At 36.5% G+C, this 18,498-nt stretch overlaps 1 protein-coding gene across 1 annotated transcript in view; it reads left to right on the top strand.

Annotated features, from left to right (window-relative positions):
- tmtc3 (transmembrane O-mannosyltransferase targeting cadherins 3) overlaps positions 1-18,498 on the top strand; it is a 53,793-nt gene that overhangs the window by 15,645 nt on the left and 19,650 nt on the right. Inside the window, exons 4-8 of the mRNA XM_059336113.1 lie at positions 928-1,027; positions 5,267-5,382; positions 6,608-6,780; positions 10,873-11,125; positions 17,648-17,796. Of these exons, the coding sequence (XP_059192096.1) occupies positions 928-1,027; positions 5,267-5,382; positions 6,608-6,780; positions 10,873-11,125; positions 17,648-17,796 (791 nt within the window). The remainder of the gene's footprint in view (positions 1-927; positions 1,028-5,266; positions 5,383-6,607; positions 6,781-10,872; positions 11,126-17,647; positions 17,797-18,498) is intronic.

The following is an 18,498-nucleotide window of genomic DNA, read 5'->3' as shown; positions in this document are numbered from 1 at the left end:
TTGGTGTATGAATGAATTCCCAATGGTGGCAGGTGGCACCAGTGAATGTGTATGAATTTGTGGGTGAATGAGCATAAAGCGCTTTGGATAAAAAAGCGCTATATAAGTGCACCCCATTTACCATTTAAATGACTAAGGCCCCGTTTACACGAGGACGCTCGCGGGTAAAAACGACAAAATATTTTATCGGAAGTGCCTTTCGTTTAGACGGTGACGGCGTTTTGGGGGCTTAAAGACGCAAAAATCTGAAACCACCTTCCAAAGTGGAAAAGTTAAATACGCAAGACAAGGCGCAAAACTCTGCTCAGATCTGCTCATGTGTTACGTCACATACATGTTCCAGTACAGGAAAATAATCAAACGTGGGATTATTTCCATGCGTCGGACCTTCAAGCTGCTCTGGCAGCTCTAATAAACTTACAGGAGTCTTTCCACCAAATGTACAGGATCTGTACAGATAGTATTAGTGAACAGAGAAGGATCTGGAATTACCTCCATCACATTTTGGATGCAGCAATTGGTCGGAGGCGAGCCAGACGGCTGTGAACGAGACCTGGGAGATCTAGTGATGGTGGAGAACTTTGTGGAAGGAGTAGCTGATGAAAATGTGTGGCGTTAAAACTTCTGCATGCCCAAAGATGCTCTTATGGCTTTAAGTAATGCCGCCTGGCTGCATACAATCGAATTTCACAGACTTTTGTGTCACCGTGTGCACGCAGATTTCCTCCAGAAAATGCTCGTCTAAACGAGGAATAAAAAGTGAAGATGCGACGCCACTTTTGCATCTTCTGTTCAGACCGTCCTTGTGTAAACGTAGCCTCAATGTAATGTTAAATTGCAAGGATTCACACCTATTAACCGTGCACCATTTCAGCAGACTTTTAAATGAGACTATCAGTACTGACTGCTGTAACCTTTCATCACCAGGTCACAGGTGTGGTTGGCAGAGCTGAACTTCTCTCCTCAATCTTTCTCCTGGCTGCTTTCCTGGCCTACACGAAGTCAACAGGTGCAGATCACTCCATCGGTAAGTCTCCTGTACCTCAATAGATTCTACTTTCATGTACTTAGTTCCTGACTTGTAAGCTGTTTTATCACGTTCACTTCCATTAAAAGATTATTGCAAACATTCAAGACGCTAGGAAGTAAGAAACCGGACCTTAACTTACTATGAATTAGCCGTTATAGTCCACAGAAGAATATTTGCATAAATTAAAAGGCTTGTGTCAACAGGAAGAGTTGGCTCAGAGTACTGTCACTTTGCAGCCAGGCCAATTGAAATGGAATTTATTGTGGGTTTTAATAACATGTGTCGTGCCCTCTAGAGTCATTATTTACACTGCTCGTTATGCAAACTCCAATGCAGACGCACCTGTATCTGCTGGGTATATGTGGCTGGTAATTTCACAGCGGATCTCCGTGCAACCATGGAACCTTTCACACAGTTATAGGGTGGGGTATGCCATCATCTAATACACCTGTGTGCATGTGTTTCCATAATTACACCCTTAGGTAAATCTCTCTGACACAACAGATTGGTGCCACTTAACTTCCTTTATGTGTGTTGTAAGTCAAAGTAATTATCCATCATAAAAAGGCATTCAAACTTTTAATAGGATTCACATGGAATTAGATCCGTGTCACAACAGACCAACAGAAACCATGACAGCCAGCAGTGGGAGTTATTTGAATATTAACCACCAACTAATACTAGATTATAATAACGAAGGGGCGTGGCTGTGGCTCAGGGATTGGCTCAGCGGGATGATTCACAGCACCCTGGGTTGGCATTTACAGTAATCCAAGGCAATTTTTTTATATCCTTTTTAATAAATAAGCTGCTGGGGCGACCTGGTGGCTCACCTGGTAGATCACATACCAAGAGGTCTTGTCCTCGTGTGCGGGCGGCCCTGGTTTGAATCCGACTCGGGGCCCTTCCCGTCTGTCTCCCCCTTTCGCTCGGTCTCCCTCATACTGTCAAAAAAAGCCTTAAAATTAAGGGTGCGCCGATTGCAATTTTCTGGCCGATCACCGATTTAAAAAAAAAAAAAAAAAAGCCTGACCTGCCGATTCCGATTTTGGCCGATACCATTTTTTTTATATAACTCACAGCATACACCTTCAATGTTTGAATCTTATTTCATTGAAAAACAGTATTTTTCTTTAACAAATAAAGGAAATCACAATGTCTGAGGTAGTTAATAAATATAAATAAATAGCAACAAATTACAGGAGAGTTTTTGGTTTCGTTATAGTACAACATACATACAACTAGGGATGGGCATCGATTTTCGAAGTCATTAAATCATAAAAAATGGAATAGTTCATCATACCTGGAAGAAAAAAAAGTTGTATTACTGGTGCCTTCCACGTGGGGCAGTGTAGCATTTGATGATCCAGTGTGGCGGGCTAGATGCCAAACTGTAGAAGAAGAAACAAACAGAGGAGAGCGGGACAAGTTATATTAGCCTTCAGAGTGATTTAGAGACTCCGGAGGTGACGTATGGTTTTCGCCGTCGTTAACTGTGCACAACGTTAGCAGCTGAAAGCAGCATGGCTAATTATGCACAGAGTCCCCGCTTATCATAAACATAGGGATCATGAATTAACGAGCATCAATAACTGTGCACAGAGTGTCCGGTGCTTGTTGTAAACAAACAGAGATCCCTAAATGAACACCTCCTGCAGCAGCAGCACATACACACTGTACTGCTACAGAGCTAACTGTAGCTAACTGCCGCTAACGGCGGCTCTTCTAAACGACCCGGCCTCCGGCTCGTTAGCGGCTCGTTAAGAAGAGTAAGAAGGAGACGCTGGATTTGTCTCCAGTCACTTTCTTGAAAAATAGTTGCTGAGGGGGTCTGAAAATTTCTAAATTTAGCAAAAAGGTGGGATCACTGCTTCACTGGTGGGGGGTTTATTATCGAGGTAGATAAGATCGGTTTGACGAAAAAGAATCGGCCAATCGCCGATCCCGCAAAATTAAGGAAATCGGTGCCGATCGACAACATATCAAAATGTTTGATGAAGACCCCTTAAACTTATTAATGAATCTGACCAAGAGCATTAGATTTTACAATACTGTAACTAAGTCACCTCTTACATTAGAGATATTTCTATAACCACATTTCTTCTTTATTGGCTACAAGGTATGCAGATACCAAAAGATACTCTACTGCTCAGAAGTTTGGGGTCACTTAGAAATGTCGTTATTTTTGAAAGAAAAGCAGACCTACAGTCTAGACATCGTTAGTGAGGTAAATAACTATAAAAGCTGGAAACGGCTGGGTTTCTTTTAGAATATCTGTTATATATTGTCCTGTGTTGCAGTGGCACATTGTGTTAATCCACGTTTATAGTGTTAAAAGGCTGATTGATCATTAAAACGTCTGAGCATTATGTTAGCACAGCTGGAAACTGCTGTACATACAACAGCTGTAATAAAATGATCCTTCCTGAGGCTGGTTGAGTATCTAGAGGTAAAGTTGGAGATTTGTACAGGTTAAAATTGTTATTTCTACCCATGCCAATGTGCTTGTTTCATGAATAAAACCGTTTGTTTTCATGGAAAACAACACAGACAATTTCTAAGTGACCCCAAACGTTTGAGGCTTAAATTATTAGCAATGATTCAGAAAAATCAGGTCCTAGTTTCAACCATTTATTTGCTCGTATTTCTGCAAGTGATTGTGTTGGATTCACTTGAGCCTCTCTTAAAACTTCCTCAGGCACCTGGAAACTCTTTTAAGATCCATTCCAGTCCAGAGGCTGAATCTTTGAACGTCTTAATGAGATGGTCTCCCACTATGACAAAAATATTTAAATAAGGGTGTTTTCATGCAGCTTTCATCACGTCAAAACGTCAGATACTTCAAAGATCAAGATGTAGCCCTTTAATTGGCCACCAATGAATAACTAACAGTGGGGTTTGGAGGGGAAGTACCACATTAATATTGTTTACCGGACAAAACCCATCATTTATACTCATGGGATGGGTGGCACATAGTGTGCTGGTTTATGCAGCATTCATCCATTAACTTCCCTGTAATGATAAACACCGTCCACCCTGCTGACAAGAACAAACGCAAGATTTTATGCATGGTGTCCATTAATATTACACTGGCATTTTTCATTGGTCCAGCGAGGCTCAAAGGGGATTTCATCAGTAATGGCCAATTAAGTGCAGATGCTCGACTGTGATACTTCCTGACAGGGTGATTCTCATGAAGCCAGTCTAAGTTCTGTCTGTGAAGATTATAAGGACATACTTTATAAAACTAAATATATTTCACTTTTATATGAATGAACAATATAGCCATAATGAGGCACAATTCATTGTTTTGTGCTAAAATAATATTTTAATATTTTTTTAACATATTTTTGATTCACAAATGTATTACCGAAATGTGTCCAGAAAATTTCATGGTTTTCCCCCACACTTATATACAATAAATATTTAATACATTTTATAAAAATAAATTTTGTTTTGTTTAAACATGTATAATTTTACAGAATATAATCAAACATAATGGTTTTTAACAATGTAAAAATAACAAAATCTGAATGAAAATTGATGAGAAAAAAATGTTACAGTAATGATAGAATCGTTTGCATTAAAATATGTGTATATTTCAATAAAATACATTTTGGTGATACCAGCTACCCTTGAGCATATTTAAGTGCTTGCCAAAGAAAAAAAAGAAAAAAAAACTTTTGTTGTTTTTTTTATTTCTATTTAAAAATGTGTTACGGTAATGAATTTTGTTGCTCACAGTGTCTAGAAATGTCAGAAAATACCTTAAAAAAATGTAAATAGATTATAAATTAATACTACACAGTGACTTTAGATTGTATATGTTGGGTTAAGGGTCAAAGAAAATATGTATTCAATGCTCTTGGATTTTTGCTATGAGCTGCACCATGTTCATGAGAATCACCCAATAGCTCATAAGAGTTTAATTTAAGCGCTGATATCTAGCCAGTTTTCATGGTTTTCTTGATGATGATTTTGGTTATTATCAAGAAAACCATGGAAAATGTCTAGATATCAGCTCTTAAATTAAACTCTTATGAGCTTTTTTTGTTATCATTATAGTTGTCCAAACAAATGTACCTTTAGTTGTACCAGGCATTAAAATGAACAAGAAATTGAGGAAAAAGGGTGGTCTAATACTTTTTTCCATGACTGTATAAATATATATATAATGGAACCTCTGTAAATGGATGTGTATAGTTTGTAACTTGTGTGTGCTCTTTCTGCTTTCAGTTTGGGCTCCCATCGCTCTGACAGTTGTTCTAGTGGCTGCAGCAACACTGTGTAAGGAGCAGGGAATCACCGTGGTCGGGATCTGCTGCGTCTATGAAGTGTTTGTTGCTCAAGGGGTAAGGCTCGGAAACTCAGTCACTCTTTGCTGCCATTGGTCACTTCTGCTACATCAAAGCATGGCTGGCTTTTAGCTATAAAGTTCTGGTTGTGGATGTCAAGCAATCCCACATTCAACAGTTGAAACAAAAACAAAACAAAACGCCATATTGGCAGGAAAAGCAGGATTTGTGCATAAAAAGCCTGAGGAATGCCGTAATTTAAAAATGTCTTTAAATATGGTTGCCATCTGGATTGGGTTCAAGTTAGATTAGGTATTATATTAAGCAGGTACATGTTGAAGATATTTACCACAAAGAAGCCTTAATCATAACAGCATTTAACAGTCATTTCAAGGACTTATTTACAACCATTATTTGTTGTTTGTTTTAGGTTGTTATATTTTCTAAATCCAAGGCGCTGAAGCAATTTTCTTTCAGCTTTCATCAAAGCCACCAGGCTCCATTGACAAAAACAGCAATTTAACTTTGCCCGGCATAGGAACAACTGGTTACCGCCACTTAGTTCAGAATCAAAGATCATACGATAGTACCAACAAACTAACCGAACTAACGCAGTGCCCACAGCAGTATATTCAGTGCCTTGATTTCCAAACTTAGCTCAGCTAACAGTGGCTAACTGTAGTAACCTACAGTTGTTCGCCAATTTCTTGTTCATTTTAATGCCTGGTACAACTAAAGGTACTTTTGTTTGGACAAATATAATGATAACAACAAAAATAGCTCATAAGAGTTTAATTTAAGAACTGATATCTTGACATTTTTCCATGGGTTTCGGTTTTTATCAAGAAAACCATGGAAAATGTCTAGATATCAGCTCTTAAATTAAACATAGCAACACAACCATGCTCTTATCGACGCTTCCATCCGTTGGTTTTTAGTAACTAAATGTCCCATCATCCACGGGGCCAACCAAAGCGTCTCATCAGCTTCTTCCTCCATGTTCACTGTGGTTTGTTGTTGTCTGAACTCATGAACGCTAGTTGGTGCTCCAGTATAATCGGTCCTCCTGAAACTCATCCAGTGAGAAACGTTCCACGGTGCAAAAATAAGTGCGATTAAAATGCGTCAATTTTTTTAACGTGTTCATTCTTGTGTAATTAAATGAACTTAATTAACGCGTTAAAGTCCCGGCCCTAGAAATCAATATCTGAGAGTGTGTGTTTACACTATAATGTTGTGCTGACCCTTCCTTCCTGTTTCTCTCCTGTCGCTCCTCTCTCAGTTCACCTTGCCCATGCTGTTGGACACATTACGGCAAGTGTTGCAGGGTAAAGACGGTTTCCCCTACGCTGTCCTGCAAACTCTGCTGAAGCTCATCGTCCTGGTCATCAGCACCCTGCTGCTCGTCATCGTCAGGGTCCAAGTCATCCAGTCCCAGCTTCCTGTCTTCACCAGGTAGGCAGCATGATCCCATAAACCATGGGGCTCAAACTCGCGGCCCGCGGGCCATTTGCGGCCCTCGTGACGATATTTTGTGGCCCCCACCTTGATATGAAAGTTTAATGTGAGTTTTATACAAATGGCACTTTACCGTGTTGGTGTGGAAGGTCCCTTTATTGCTCCAGCTGGAGCTTTGTTTCACTTGTTTCTATGATGACGTTAACAAAAAGAAAGGCAGCTGCTACCGGAGCGTTTATCATCTGCCGCGTTGTTGTTACCGGAAGAAGTGGAAATATTATGTAATGTAATTTAGTGTCTTTTTTTGGAAATTTAGGTTTTTTTTGGGTAATTTTGTGTCTTTTTTAAAGTAATTTAGTTTTTTTCTGTCATTTTGTGTCTGTTTTTGGTCATTTTGTGTCTTTTTTTTAGTAATTTTGTGTCTTTTTTTAGTAATTTTGTGTATATTTTTGGGTCATTTGTGTCTTTTTTTGGTCAGTTTGTGTCTTTTTTTAGTAATTTGTGTCTTTTTTTAGTAATTTTGTGTCTTTTTTTAGTAAATTTGTGTCTTTTTTGGGTCATTTTATGTCTTTTTTTTGTCATTTTGTGTCTTTTTTTTAGTAATTTTGTGTCTTTTTTTGGCCATTTTGTGTCTTTTTTAAGTAATTTCGTTTTTTTTCTGTAATTTTGTGTCTTTTTAGTAATTTAGTTTTTTTCTGTCATTTTGTGTCTTTTTTTTAGTGATTTTGTCTTTTTTTTTGGTCATTTTGATACTGCCTCCAGCGGCAGGTAATTTAAGTTTGAGACCCCTGCCATAAACACTTTTCACTCAAGTCTTTCAGCCTTTAAAGCAATTTCCCTCCTGCTTGTTAAATCAATGTTAAATATCAGTTTCCAGTGCTTTTTATTGCTACAAACAGGCTGAAGAGATTATTTTTAGGACATTTGAATTAGTTTTTAGTGTATTGTAGTTAATAGTAGTAAATCTCTGAACTGGGCCTGTTTTTTAAAAAGTCTTTCTCTGCAGATTCTGTTTCTTATCTGCACAAAAGGAAAAAGACATGTGTTGGTTCTAAAGGGCCCTGGAAACAGCCAAAGTCATGATTTAAATGTAAATGGATTGCATGATTATATAAACACATTATACCAGTCTGGTTCTTTATTTATTTCAGATTATGTAATAGTTTACATAATGTCTTTTATTTGATTAAAGTAGAAAATCTTCCCATGGCTTCGGACTTCCTGCTGATGGATGTTATTTACAGACCCACAGCTATTTTGTAGTGCAAAGAGTTCCTTATGAAAATTAATTATACACACACACACTACATACTTTTGCATTGTACATTGTCCGAGCTCTAATTCCTTGATCTCAAATGTTGAAAGCAATCAGTGTGAAAAGTTTGAAGGCCAGAGCCACGGCAACCTGCAAACAACAGATATTTCCTCTAATCCTCTTACATGACAAGAGAAAAGCTTGTGTGTTTTCCCTCAAACGCTGTCCACTGAGGTATGTGAAGCCGGCAGCCAGTTTGTTGTCTCTATTGGGAAATTCTAACATTAAAGGTGCACTTATCAGAGATCTGCACTTTTCTCTTTGGGACTGTTTTGGGGTGTGGATAGGGCTGGGTGATATATTCATATATAAAAAAAAATATATATATATATGATATATTTTTAAATGTGATATGGAATTACACCATATTGCATATTTCAATTTTCCCCCTTTATTTATATATATATATATATATATATATATATATATATATATAAATGCTGCCCTTGCTAGGGTTTGTCATATTTAGTTATTTTTTAATGTCCTTTTATTATTTTCCCATGTAAATATATTTATTACAGAAAAAGATTTGCCTATTTTATTTCATAGGCTATTTTTATTTTAAAAAAAACATATATTATTTAAATGTGCACTTTAAGGAGCTTTGATTTTTTTTTTTTAAAGGTACTCCTGTTATACAGTATTCACGATTTGACTTTGACTCAACATTTGCTCTCACTTTGCGATAAAAATATCGGGATATATATCGTTTTTATATATATTATTCAGCCTAAATAGATTGGGATATGACTTTTGGTCCATATTGCCCTGCCCTAATGTGCATGTGTGTAATTATTTATTTATCTACATTTAAAACTAATACGAATCACAGCCGTAAGCTAATGTATCTTCATAAAACATTCTAGTATTTATTTTTACTTGTAAGAAATTATTTGAAAGACCAAGATTAAATAAATTAATTAATGGACTAAAAGAATTAAAAAGCTCTCTCAATCATCACTTCTGACCCACTAGAAGTGTGTATCTGCACAGACCCTGCCCTCTGCCTGTTTTTTCTCTTTTCTTTTTCTTTTGAGATGTTTAGGATATTTCTAGGCGTAGATAAGTGGTGGACACAGCACCAAAAATATTCAAACACAGCGAGGTGAAACGACGAGCAGACAAGCTTGTTGTAAAAATGAGAGTTTTGCTTTCCGTGTCACCGAGCAGGAAAGAAGTTTGAATGCTGTGTTTACAAACAATAAGCGACAATTCCTGCATAGTATGTCTTTAAAAATGGTGGCAACATTTTAAAAAAGAGCATTTTGCATTTTGTCCCAAGGCAGATTTTCTCATCTAGACATTTTTTATTCTTCAATATTAGTTTCATGTAGATAAGGATCTGCTTTTTTATTCAAGAGATTACGAAACGCTCCTTTATGACCTAACGACCGACATATGACCTCCTTGTTTGTTTTCTTTTAACTTTGTTTAAACCATCAGCAATCAAACTAAATTAAGGAATTTTTGCTGACATTAAATCGCAGTATTTTACACCGCAATTACCGACTAACTTACTTAAACTAAAATTAACAAAGAGCAAAAGTCTATAAATTGTGCACAAAATTTGATTTAAAGACAAGTCGGCCTTTTATAGCAGCAAAATGCAATAAAAGCCACTATGGAGCGAGCGGTGGAAAGGCCAAGCCAATGGCCCAATGTTAATAGTTCCATTGGATTAAGTTTGGATTGAGTCTAAACTGTTTCGAAATCGTCTGTACAGGATTCCACGCAGACTCCAGCTAATGGCATTTGATCACAGAGATAAAATTCCAGTAAATTAGCCGATACGTGCTAATCCTCCGGTCGTTATCCTCAGGACGTCTCCAGATTGTCTGGAAGAAGTTCCCTGTTCAAGTCATAACAATACCACATATTTAGATTATCACCACCCCGGTCGGGATTAGCTGCTGAAGAAGAGGTTCCTCTGAAACAAGATCGGGCAGCTAAGACACAAAGAGGCAGATCAGGAGTTTATGGAGGTTATGGGGATGTCAGCGGCAGCTCAATAGACAAAACATGCATATTGTGACTCAGAGTGCTGTCTTTTTTTTTCTTAGATAAGACGTTTTCATTGTTGAGCCTCCATCTGCAATGACACAAAGCCAGTTGGAATCAGCCTTAGCCTTGTACCTTACACCAGCTATTCTCAACCATGGGGTCCCGACCCCAATTGGGGTCGTGAGATGATTTCTGGGGGTCGCCAAATCATTTTGGAAGTCAGCTCTGTCTCCACTGTGTTAAAGTGTTCATGTGTTAATGTGTTTTAGTCTTTTTGGTCATTTAATGTCTTTTTTTGGTCATTTTGTGTCTGTTTTTGGTCATTTTGTGTCTTTTTTTAGTAATTTTGTTTCTTTTTTGGGTCATTTTGTGTCTTTTTTTTGGTGAATTTGTGTCTTTGTGAAAATAGGTGGAAAAATACTACAAATACTACAAAACGACGTATCCACTTTCCCTGCTTTAATGGTAGAATAAAACAACAGCGCCCCCGGTTTGAATGGAAGAAATGCGGTAATGCTTTCCCGGCTTAAATAGGTTAAGGCATCTTATTTAGAAAGTCTTCTTGTAAATTCTGTGGTGGATTAACACACTGTGCTCCGCAAAAACAGCCGGCTGTCAGAACGCTAAATATTGACAATTGGCGGCCATGAATTTATATAATATTGCCACGCAAAATATTGCGATACGATGCTGTAGTCAATTTTTTTCCCCCACTTCTAGTTTTTACCTCCTTCTCCTCTATTAACTCTTGTCCTCTACATCCTCTCTCCCAGGTTTGATAACCCGGCAGCAGTCAGCCCGACCCCAGCCAGACAGCTGACCTTCAACTACCTGCTGCCTGTGAACGCCTGGCTGCTGCTGAACCCGTCTGAGCTGTGCTGCGACTGGACCATGGGCACCATCCCTCTGGTGGAGTCGCTCCTCGACCTGCGTAACCTAGCAACCCTGGTCTTCTACAGCTTCCTGGGCCTGCTGGCCTACCACAGCCTGCGCTACAGACACACCTCCGCCAAGACCGTCATCATGGTGAGAGCAGAATATTTAAATTAAGTTCCACACAATATGTGTGTTTGTCAAGTCACAGTTCAGAGATCAGCAGTCTGATCGGCACAGAGTGAGCTCTTATTGATATCAAAGAGTTGATCATAAGATGTTATAGGAAGACAATATCAAAACAACAAAAAGTATATTTTGTGAAATAAGCAAGTCCCTAGTTTACTCACAATCTTTATTAAACTAAATGTATTACTAAATTGTAGATGAACATTCACTTTCAAAAATTCACATCATCTACACAGTAAGATGACCCAGTGAACTGTAAATGGAAACAATAACTTGTTATATTTCATTAGATATTAAACCAGTTTGCTGTTTATTTACTGTGGAAGTTAACACATCAGCTTTTATGTTGTGTTTAATGTAATTTTGAAGAGAGCACCTCATGTTATTCTTAAAGTAAAATATGCTTTGATATGATAATGCCTTTTTTTTATCATAATTATTAGAAATAGTACATTGCTTTCTAAAGAGCCAGAGAAAGTCGCGGCACACCTGCACACTGATCAGGATGGTACCAATCCTGCCTGTTTTCATGCTATTTAAAAAATCTGTCATAATAATAATTAGTGGTCGACCAATACGAGTTTTTTTAAGGCAGGTGCCGATACAGATTATTTTGACATCATTCTTAATCGATCCCCGATATGTGCTGCAGATTTTTTTTGGGGCCGATTCTTGAAGCCGATATTGCCTAAAACACATCAAATATGTGGATCATCTGAGGCGCCACCGTCTCGAGGCCGATAGCAACATACACATTGTTTGCTATCAAACTGTTAATATGTTTTGTTAATAAATGTTTCTTTTTTTTGTTTAAATTCAGACTTGTGTAACATTTGTTATCATTGTGTCATTTATATCATGTAAATGGAGGTTCAAGAATCGGCCCAAAAAAAACGGCAGCACATATCGGTGATCGGTTAAGACTGATGTCAAAATAATCGGTATCGGCATTAAAAAACCCGTATCGGTCGACCACTAGTATCAGCAGCAGCTCACCAGAGAATGGCAGATGTTGCACCGAGCCTTGCCTGCTGTTGGCTCAGTGAAATGGGCTAATTGATCGGCAAACGCACGAATGTATCGGCCAATGGCAATACAAGTAAAAAACACAAATATCGGCCCCATATATCAGCCGGCCAATATATCGGTCTACCTCTAATAATAATAAATCACATTAACTAAAAACAGATTTTTATGTCTCAGACATCCTGTTTGTCCCATGGAACTAATGTTACATTCTGTTCCCCACCTTGTTAATCAAATAGTGCTTTGCAAACAAAAAACTTCCAATCCTTTTTTTTTTTCAGAGTGGATTACTTGCTCTGGGTTCTGTTCCCCTCCATTACCAACATGGCTGTGTTCACTTTGAACCAGATTTAGCTGACAAGCTTCATTAGATGATAAATAGTTCAGATATGAAAGAGGTCCTTTTGTGTTTAACAGGAATATACGAGGGTTATATCAGGCCATGAAACCGGCTTTACCTAAGCCTGGAGTAAAGTGCTTCCTCATGTTCACCGGCCACATGCATTGTTTTAGAGAGATAATGACGCTTTATCCTATTTAATTCAGTATTGGGTTGTAATGAGCATTTTAAGCAGAAGCTAGAATAACAGTAACAGTCTGTAATTTAGCACCATGCTTTTGTTCTCACGATGGTTCTTCACACTCACACATGTTTTTATTCTCATGCTCTAATAGACGTAGACTCTGTGGATAAGCCTGCAATTGGCCAGATTTTTCACACACTGTTCCCTAAATTTTTGCGGCAACCTTACCTAGGGCTGGGCGATATGGACCAAAAGTCATATCCCGATATATTAACGCTGAATATCGATATACGATATATATCCCGATATTTTAATCGCAAAGTGAGAGCAAATGTTCAGTCAAAGTCAAATCTGACATGTCACAAGTAGTTTTATTGAAACCGTTTATTTAAATGAACCTAAATACCGTCTAACAACAGGCGCACCTTTTTTTTTTAATCAAAGCTCCATAAAGTGCACATTTTAATAAAAAAATGTATTTATAAATAAAATAGCCTATGAAATAAAATAAGCCAATTTTTTTTACGAAATATATTTATATGACAAAAGAATAACAAACATTACAAAATAACTAAATATGACAAATATATATATATAGAGATAGATAGATAGCTATTCGCTGTTTCGTTCACTGCTATGTAGAGATTATAAAGTCCATACAAAGTAAAGCATATTAAGATCGTAACTCATATACAACAACTCCCTTACTTACTACTAATAAGCAAGAATTCTGTGGTTATTTAGGGAAAACTCTTAGTTAATGGCTTACTGGTTGTATCATCAGGCCGTGCAGAATAAGGCATTAATAACTACTTAATATTTTTTATTGTTTACTGAAAGGTAGAGATTTAAAATAGTTGAGAGTTGCAGCAGAGCTTCAGTTTTCTGGGAGTTTGTTCCAGATATGTGTTTCATAAAAACTGATCACTGCCTCTCCATGTTTAGTTCTAGACTTGTCCCAAGTTATCTGAGAGTTCTGGATGGTTCGTAGCTAAGCAGAAGATCAGAAAAATGTATTGCGGCCCTAAACCATTCAGTGCTTTGGAGACCAACAACAGTATTTTGAAATCAGTTCTTTGACAGACAGGAAGCCAGTGTAAGGACCTCACAACTGGAGTCATATGATCAAAATTTTTGGTCTTAGTGAGGACTCGAGCTGCAGCTGTCTGATGGACCTGTAAAGACTCCAGTAGTCGAGTCTGCTGAAGTTAAACGCTCGGACAAGTTTTTCCAAATCCTGCTGAGACTTAAGTCCTTTAATCCTTGATGTAGGGCTGGGCGATACGGCCCTAAAAGAATATCACGATATTGCAGGCTATTTTTGCGATAACGATTATTCTTCACGATATTACGAAATACTTAAAAAGATATAGGAAATATGTTTTTTTTTTAGTCTGTATAAATAAATAAAAATCTCAAATGAAGTGTGAAGTGCAAATCTCAACAGTTGCCAAATACAAAAAACGTTTACTCTTGAGTATGAGCAAATAATAAAAAAATAACCATTTAGGGGTTCCGGGGGCATATTTTAATGACATTTTGTAAAGGAGAATAAAGGTTCTTGTATGTTTTATTCAAGGCATCTTATTTTGACAGTCTTCTTGTAAGTTCTGTGGTGGATTCTGTTAACACACCATGCTCTTATTTTGAAAGCTGCATGTGTTTAGCGACAGAGAGTAAGTAGCTTTTTGTGATTAAAACAACTTTAATTGTTAGCTAATGTTAACCTTACGCCACTACATCAAGAAGTAGGAATGTTGCCAATATCGTGATATGCATTTTTTTTAACCATAAAAAAAATATACCGATATTACCGATATATATTATGGCACACCCCTACCTTGATGTATTCTTTAGGTGATAGTAGGCTGACTTCGTAAATGTTTTAATGTGGCTGTTGAAGTTCAGGTCCATGACTACACCCAAGTTTCTGGCACGGTTTGTGGTTTTTAGCATTACCCTTTAAAGATGGGTGCTAACTTTTAATCGTTCTTCTTTGGCTCCAAAAACAAAACAATTGGGGTTTTTTGTAGGACATTCAAAACTTCTAATCACCTGTTGTTTTCACCACTTTGTAACTTGTAAAGGAGTTAAAAGTGATCGAGTGTTTTTATATACTGCAGCGTAAATCAGGATGAAGGCGATGTTTAAGGCTTTTGAACTCGTTTATAAGTCAACAGCTCTGAGTGAAGCTGAAATCTGGAAATCTGTTTCACATTTTATGCAAAAATGTCAAAAAGTCCCCAGTTCCAGGGTTTCAAATGTGATGATTTGCTGGTTTTCTTTGCATTTCAAAAGAATTAATTAATTCTAGACTGTAAAAACAGGCAATTTAAACAGCTTTCAGACTGTTGGTTGGACAAAATAAACAGCAATACGCAGATGGAAATTTGGCGTTTTAGGAAATTCTATTTGCATTTTTCTTTCACTTTCTAATAATAAACAATGAATGGTTCCTGAAGATAGCACCAGCAACAATTGAATGTCTCTCATGCTCCATGTGAGACAACTGGTAGCCTTGCAATAAAGTTTTGTAGGCTGATGTTTGATATTAAATGCATGCAACATATTCCAAAAGCTTTTAGAAAAATCACTGCAAAGGTTATATTCCAGTTTATTTTGTGTTGATTTGTGGTTTTCCGAGAGCAAAACTGAGAGGAAGTTTACTGACCTTTAAGCTGCACAAAAATGTGATTGTTAGTTCATGTGCCACAACAAACCGTAATTAAGAGCTCATGTTTCATCTCTTATCATGACCAGTATCGCATATTTCTGGGGATTTACTTCCTCAGTTTGCAGCGGTGGAAACTGATTCCATTTACTCAAGTACTGTACTTAAGTACAACTTTGGGGTACTTGTACTTCACTTGAGTATTCTAATTTTAGGAAACCTAATACTTTTTGCTCCATAACATTTAGCTGACAGCTTAAGTTACTTTTCGGGACAAGTTTTTACATGAAAAACGTGATAAATTGAAAGTAAATATATATATATATATATATATATATATATATATATATCGATTAATTATTCCCATCGCTAATTGCTACTACTGCACTGTAACTTGTATTCCTTTGATATTTGATATATATAACATTTTTAATATTTTATCTGCTTGTTTTCAATTTTAAAATGTTTATTTGAATGTCATCTTATATATGTCTCTTTCCAATGCTTTTAATGTTGTGTGTAAAGCACTTTGAAGTGCCTTGTTGTTGAAAGGTGCTATACAAATAAACTTGCCTTGCCTACATGGAATATATTTTTTCCATGTATTAAATATGCTTGGCTTAATGCAGAATTACACAATTTAGTTATGTGAAACAAAAAAAATGCCATTTTTCCAATCCGATATTACTGATACTTTAATATTTATACTAAGTTTATACCACATCTTATTGACATTTGGTAGAATTCAATGCAAAAGGATGGACTCTACATCATTATACTAGAAAGGATGAAATCTTATTTCTGTGCATTTAAACAATCCCATCTGTCAACAAAGAACAAAAAGTAATCTGGGAGCCAACTTTGTCTTTTATTGTGGCGGGACAAACCTGAACCAACATGCTTGTAATAAAATACCAGAGTATAAATTAAAAATTATATGGTTACATATATCAACCATATAACTGCCATAACAAGTTACTGTTTAACAACCAGAACAAAGCATGAAACATGGATATCTGTTGATGTTTTTGCACTGATGATATCTATAAAATGTGACAGACCCTCAGGCTGCAGCTGTGCAGTAGTCTTGGCATCAGTTTATCAAGCTGAGATTATAGATTCTAACCTGGCAGCAGCTTTCTGATTCAACCTCTGAAACTTGAGTTTGTTTTGCATGCTGGTGCATTTTTTAGGTAAACTTCTTAGAACTGAATCTAGGAGTGGAGCCAGTCTAAAGTATGTCTATGAAGATTATAAGGACATACTTTATTAGACTAAATATATTTCACTTTTATATGAATGAACAATATAGCCATAATGAGGCACAATTCATTGTTTTTGTGTTAAAATAATATTTTCTATATTTTTTAAAAATATTTTTGATTCACAAATTCATTACTGTAATGCATCCAGATATAAAATGTCATGGTTTCCCCACACTTATACACAATAAATATTTGATAACCTTTATAAAATTAAATATATATTTGTTTAAAAATGTATAATTAACAGAATATAATCAAACATAATGGTTTTTAACAATGTATAAAGAACAAAATCTGAATGAAAATTGATGAGAAAAAATTGTGAAATGTTACGGTAATGATAGAATTGTTTGCAGGAAAATATGTGTGTATTTTAATAAAATACATTTTGGTGATACCAGCTACCCTTGAGCATATTTAAGTGCTTGCCAAAGAAAAAAATACCTTTTTGTTGTTTTTTTTTATTTAAAAATGTGCTATGGTAATGAATTTTGCTCACAGTGTCTCTAAAAATGTCAGAAAATACCTTAACAATGTTTTAAATAGATTATAAATTCATATTAAACAGTTCCTTTAGATTGTATATGTTATAAAGGGTCAAAGAAAATATGTATTCAATGCTCTTGGATTTTTGCTATGAGCTGCACCATGTTCATGAGAATCACTCAACTACATATTTTTATGTTTTATTCTGCAGATGGAAGTGAAGTTAAATCTTGAAATTGTTTGTTTTGTCCAAACCAGTAGTGTAAAACCACAATTATAAATAAACAACAAAATTGTTGATCGTTTCAGCTCTTGTGGAACATTTCGGCATGTGATCGTAAATTTAATAAATAATAAATAAACAACAAAATTGTTGATCGTTTCAGCTCTTGTGGAACATTTCGGCACGTGATCGTTTTTGCAAGATCTCTGAAAGTTACTATGTAGTTACTGGAGTTAAGTGAAATAAGATGTCTCACATGGACTAAACATCTGAATCATTCTCCTCCTGCAGGCCCTGTCTTTGATCGTCCTGCCTTTTATTCCTGCGTCCAACCTTTTCTTTCCTGTGGGCTTCGTGGTGGCAGAGAGAGTGCTTTATGTGCCCAGTATGGGCTTCTGTGTTCTCGTTGCACATGGATTCAAGATTGTCTCTCATAAAGGGTGAGTGCTTCTCCAAAACCTTGAGTATAATCTCATTTGAATAATAATATTAATAATAATAATGACTAAACACCACTATATCCCTTGGGGGAAACCTGAATGGCAGAATACATATTTTCTATTTTCCACTAGAGCAGGGGTCTCAAACTCAAATTACCTGGGGGCCGCTGGAGGCAGTATCAAAATGACCAAAAAAAGACACAAAATGACGAAAAAAGACGAAATTATTTAGAAAAGACACAAAATGACGAAAAAAAGACACAAAATGACCAAAAAAGACGAAATTATTTAAAAAAGACACAAAATGACTAAAAGACACAAAATTATTTTAAAAAGTAATCAAAGGGACATTCCACAGTGGTAAAGTGTCATTCATATAAAACTCACATTAAACTTTCATATCAAGGTGGGGGCCACAAAATATCGTCACGAGGGCCCCAGAGTCATTTTACTGGCCGGTCTGGAACTGGGGACCTTTCCCCCGCTCATCTATTGGTTGGTGATTGTGTTACGTCACTGAGACTTGAGATAATATCAAACACGTTTGATATGATCCAAACCCAAGACTAGGAAAAGACTGATATGAAACAGAAAAAGACACAAAATGACCCAAAAAAAGACACAAAATGACAGAAAAAGACACAAAATTACTTAAAAAAAGACACAGAATGACCATAAAAGACAAAATGATTTAAGAAAGAC

This window comes from Centropristis striata, chromosome 6 (genome assembly GCF_030273125.1).
Source record: "Centropristis striata isolate RG_2023a ecotype Rhode Island chromosome 6, C.striata_1.0, whole genome shotgun sequence".
NCBI classification, from domain to species: Eukaryota; Metazoa; Chordata; class Actinopteri; order Perciformes; family Serranidae; genus Centropristis; species Centropristis striata.
The sequence above is the reverse complement of the archived record's forward strand: the minus strand, read 5'-3'. Positions and strand labels throughout refer to the sequence as shown.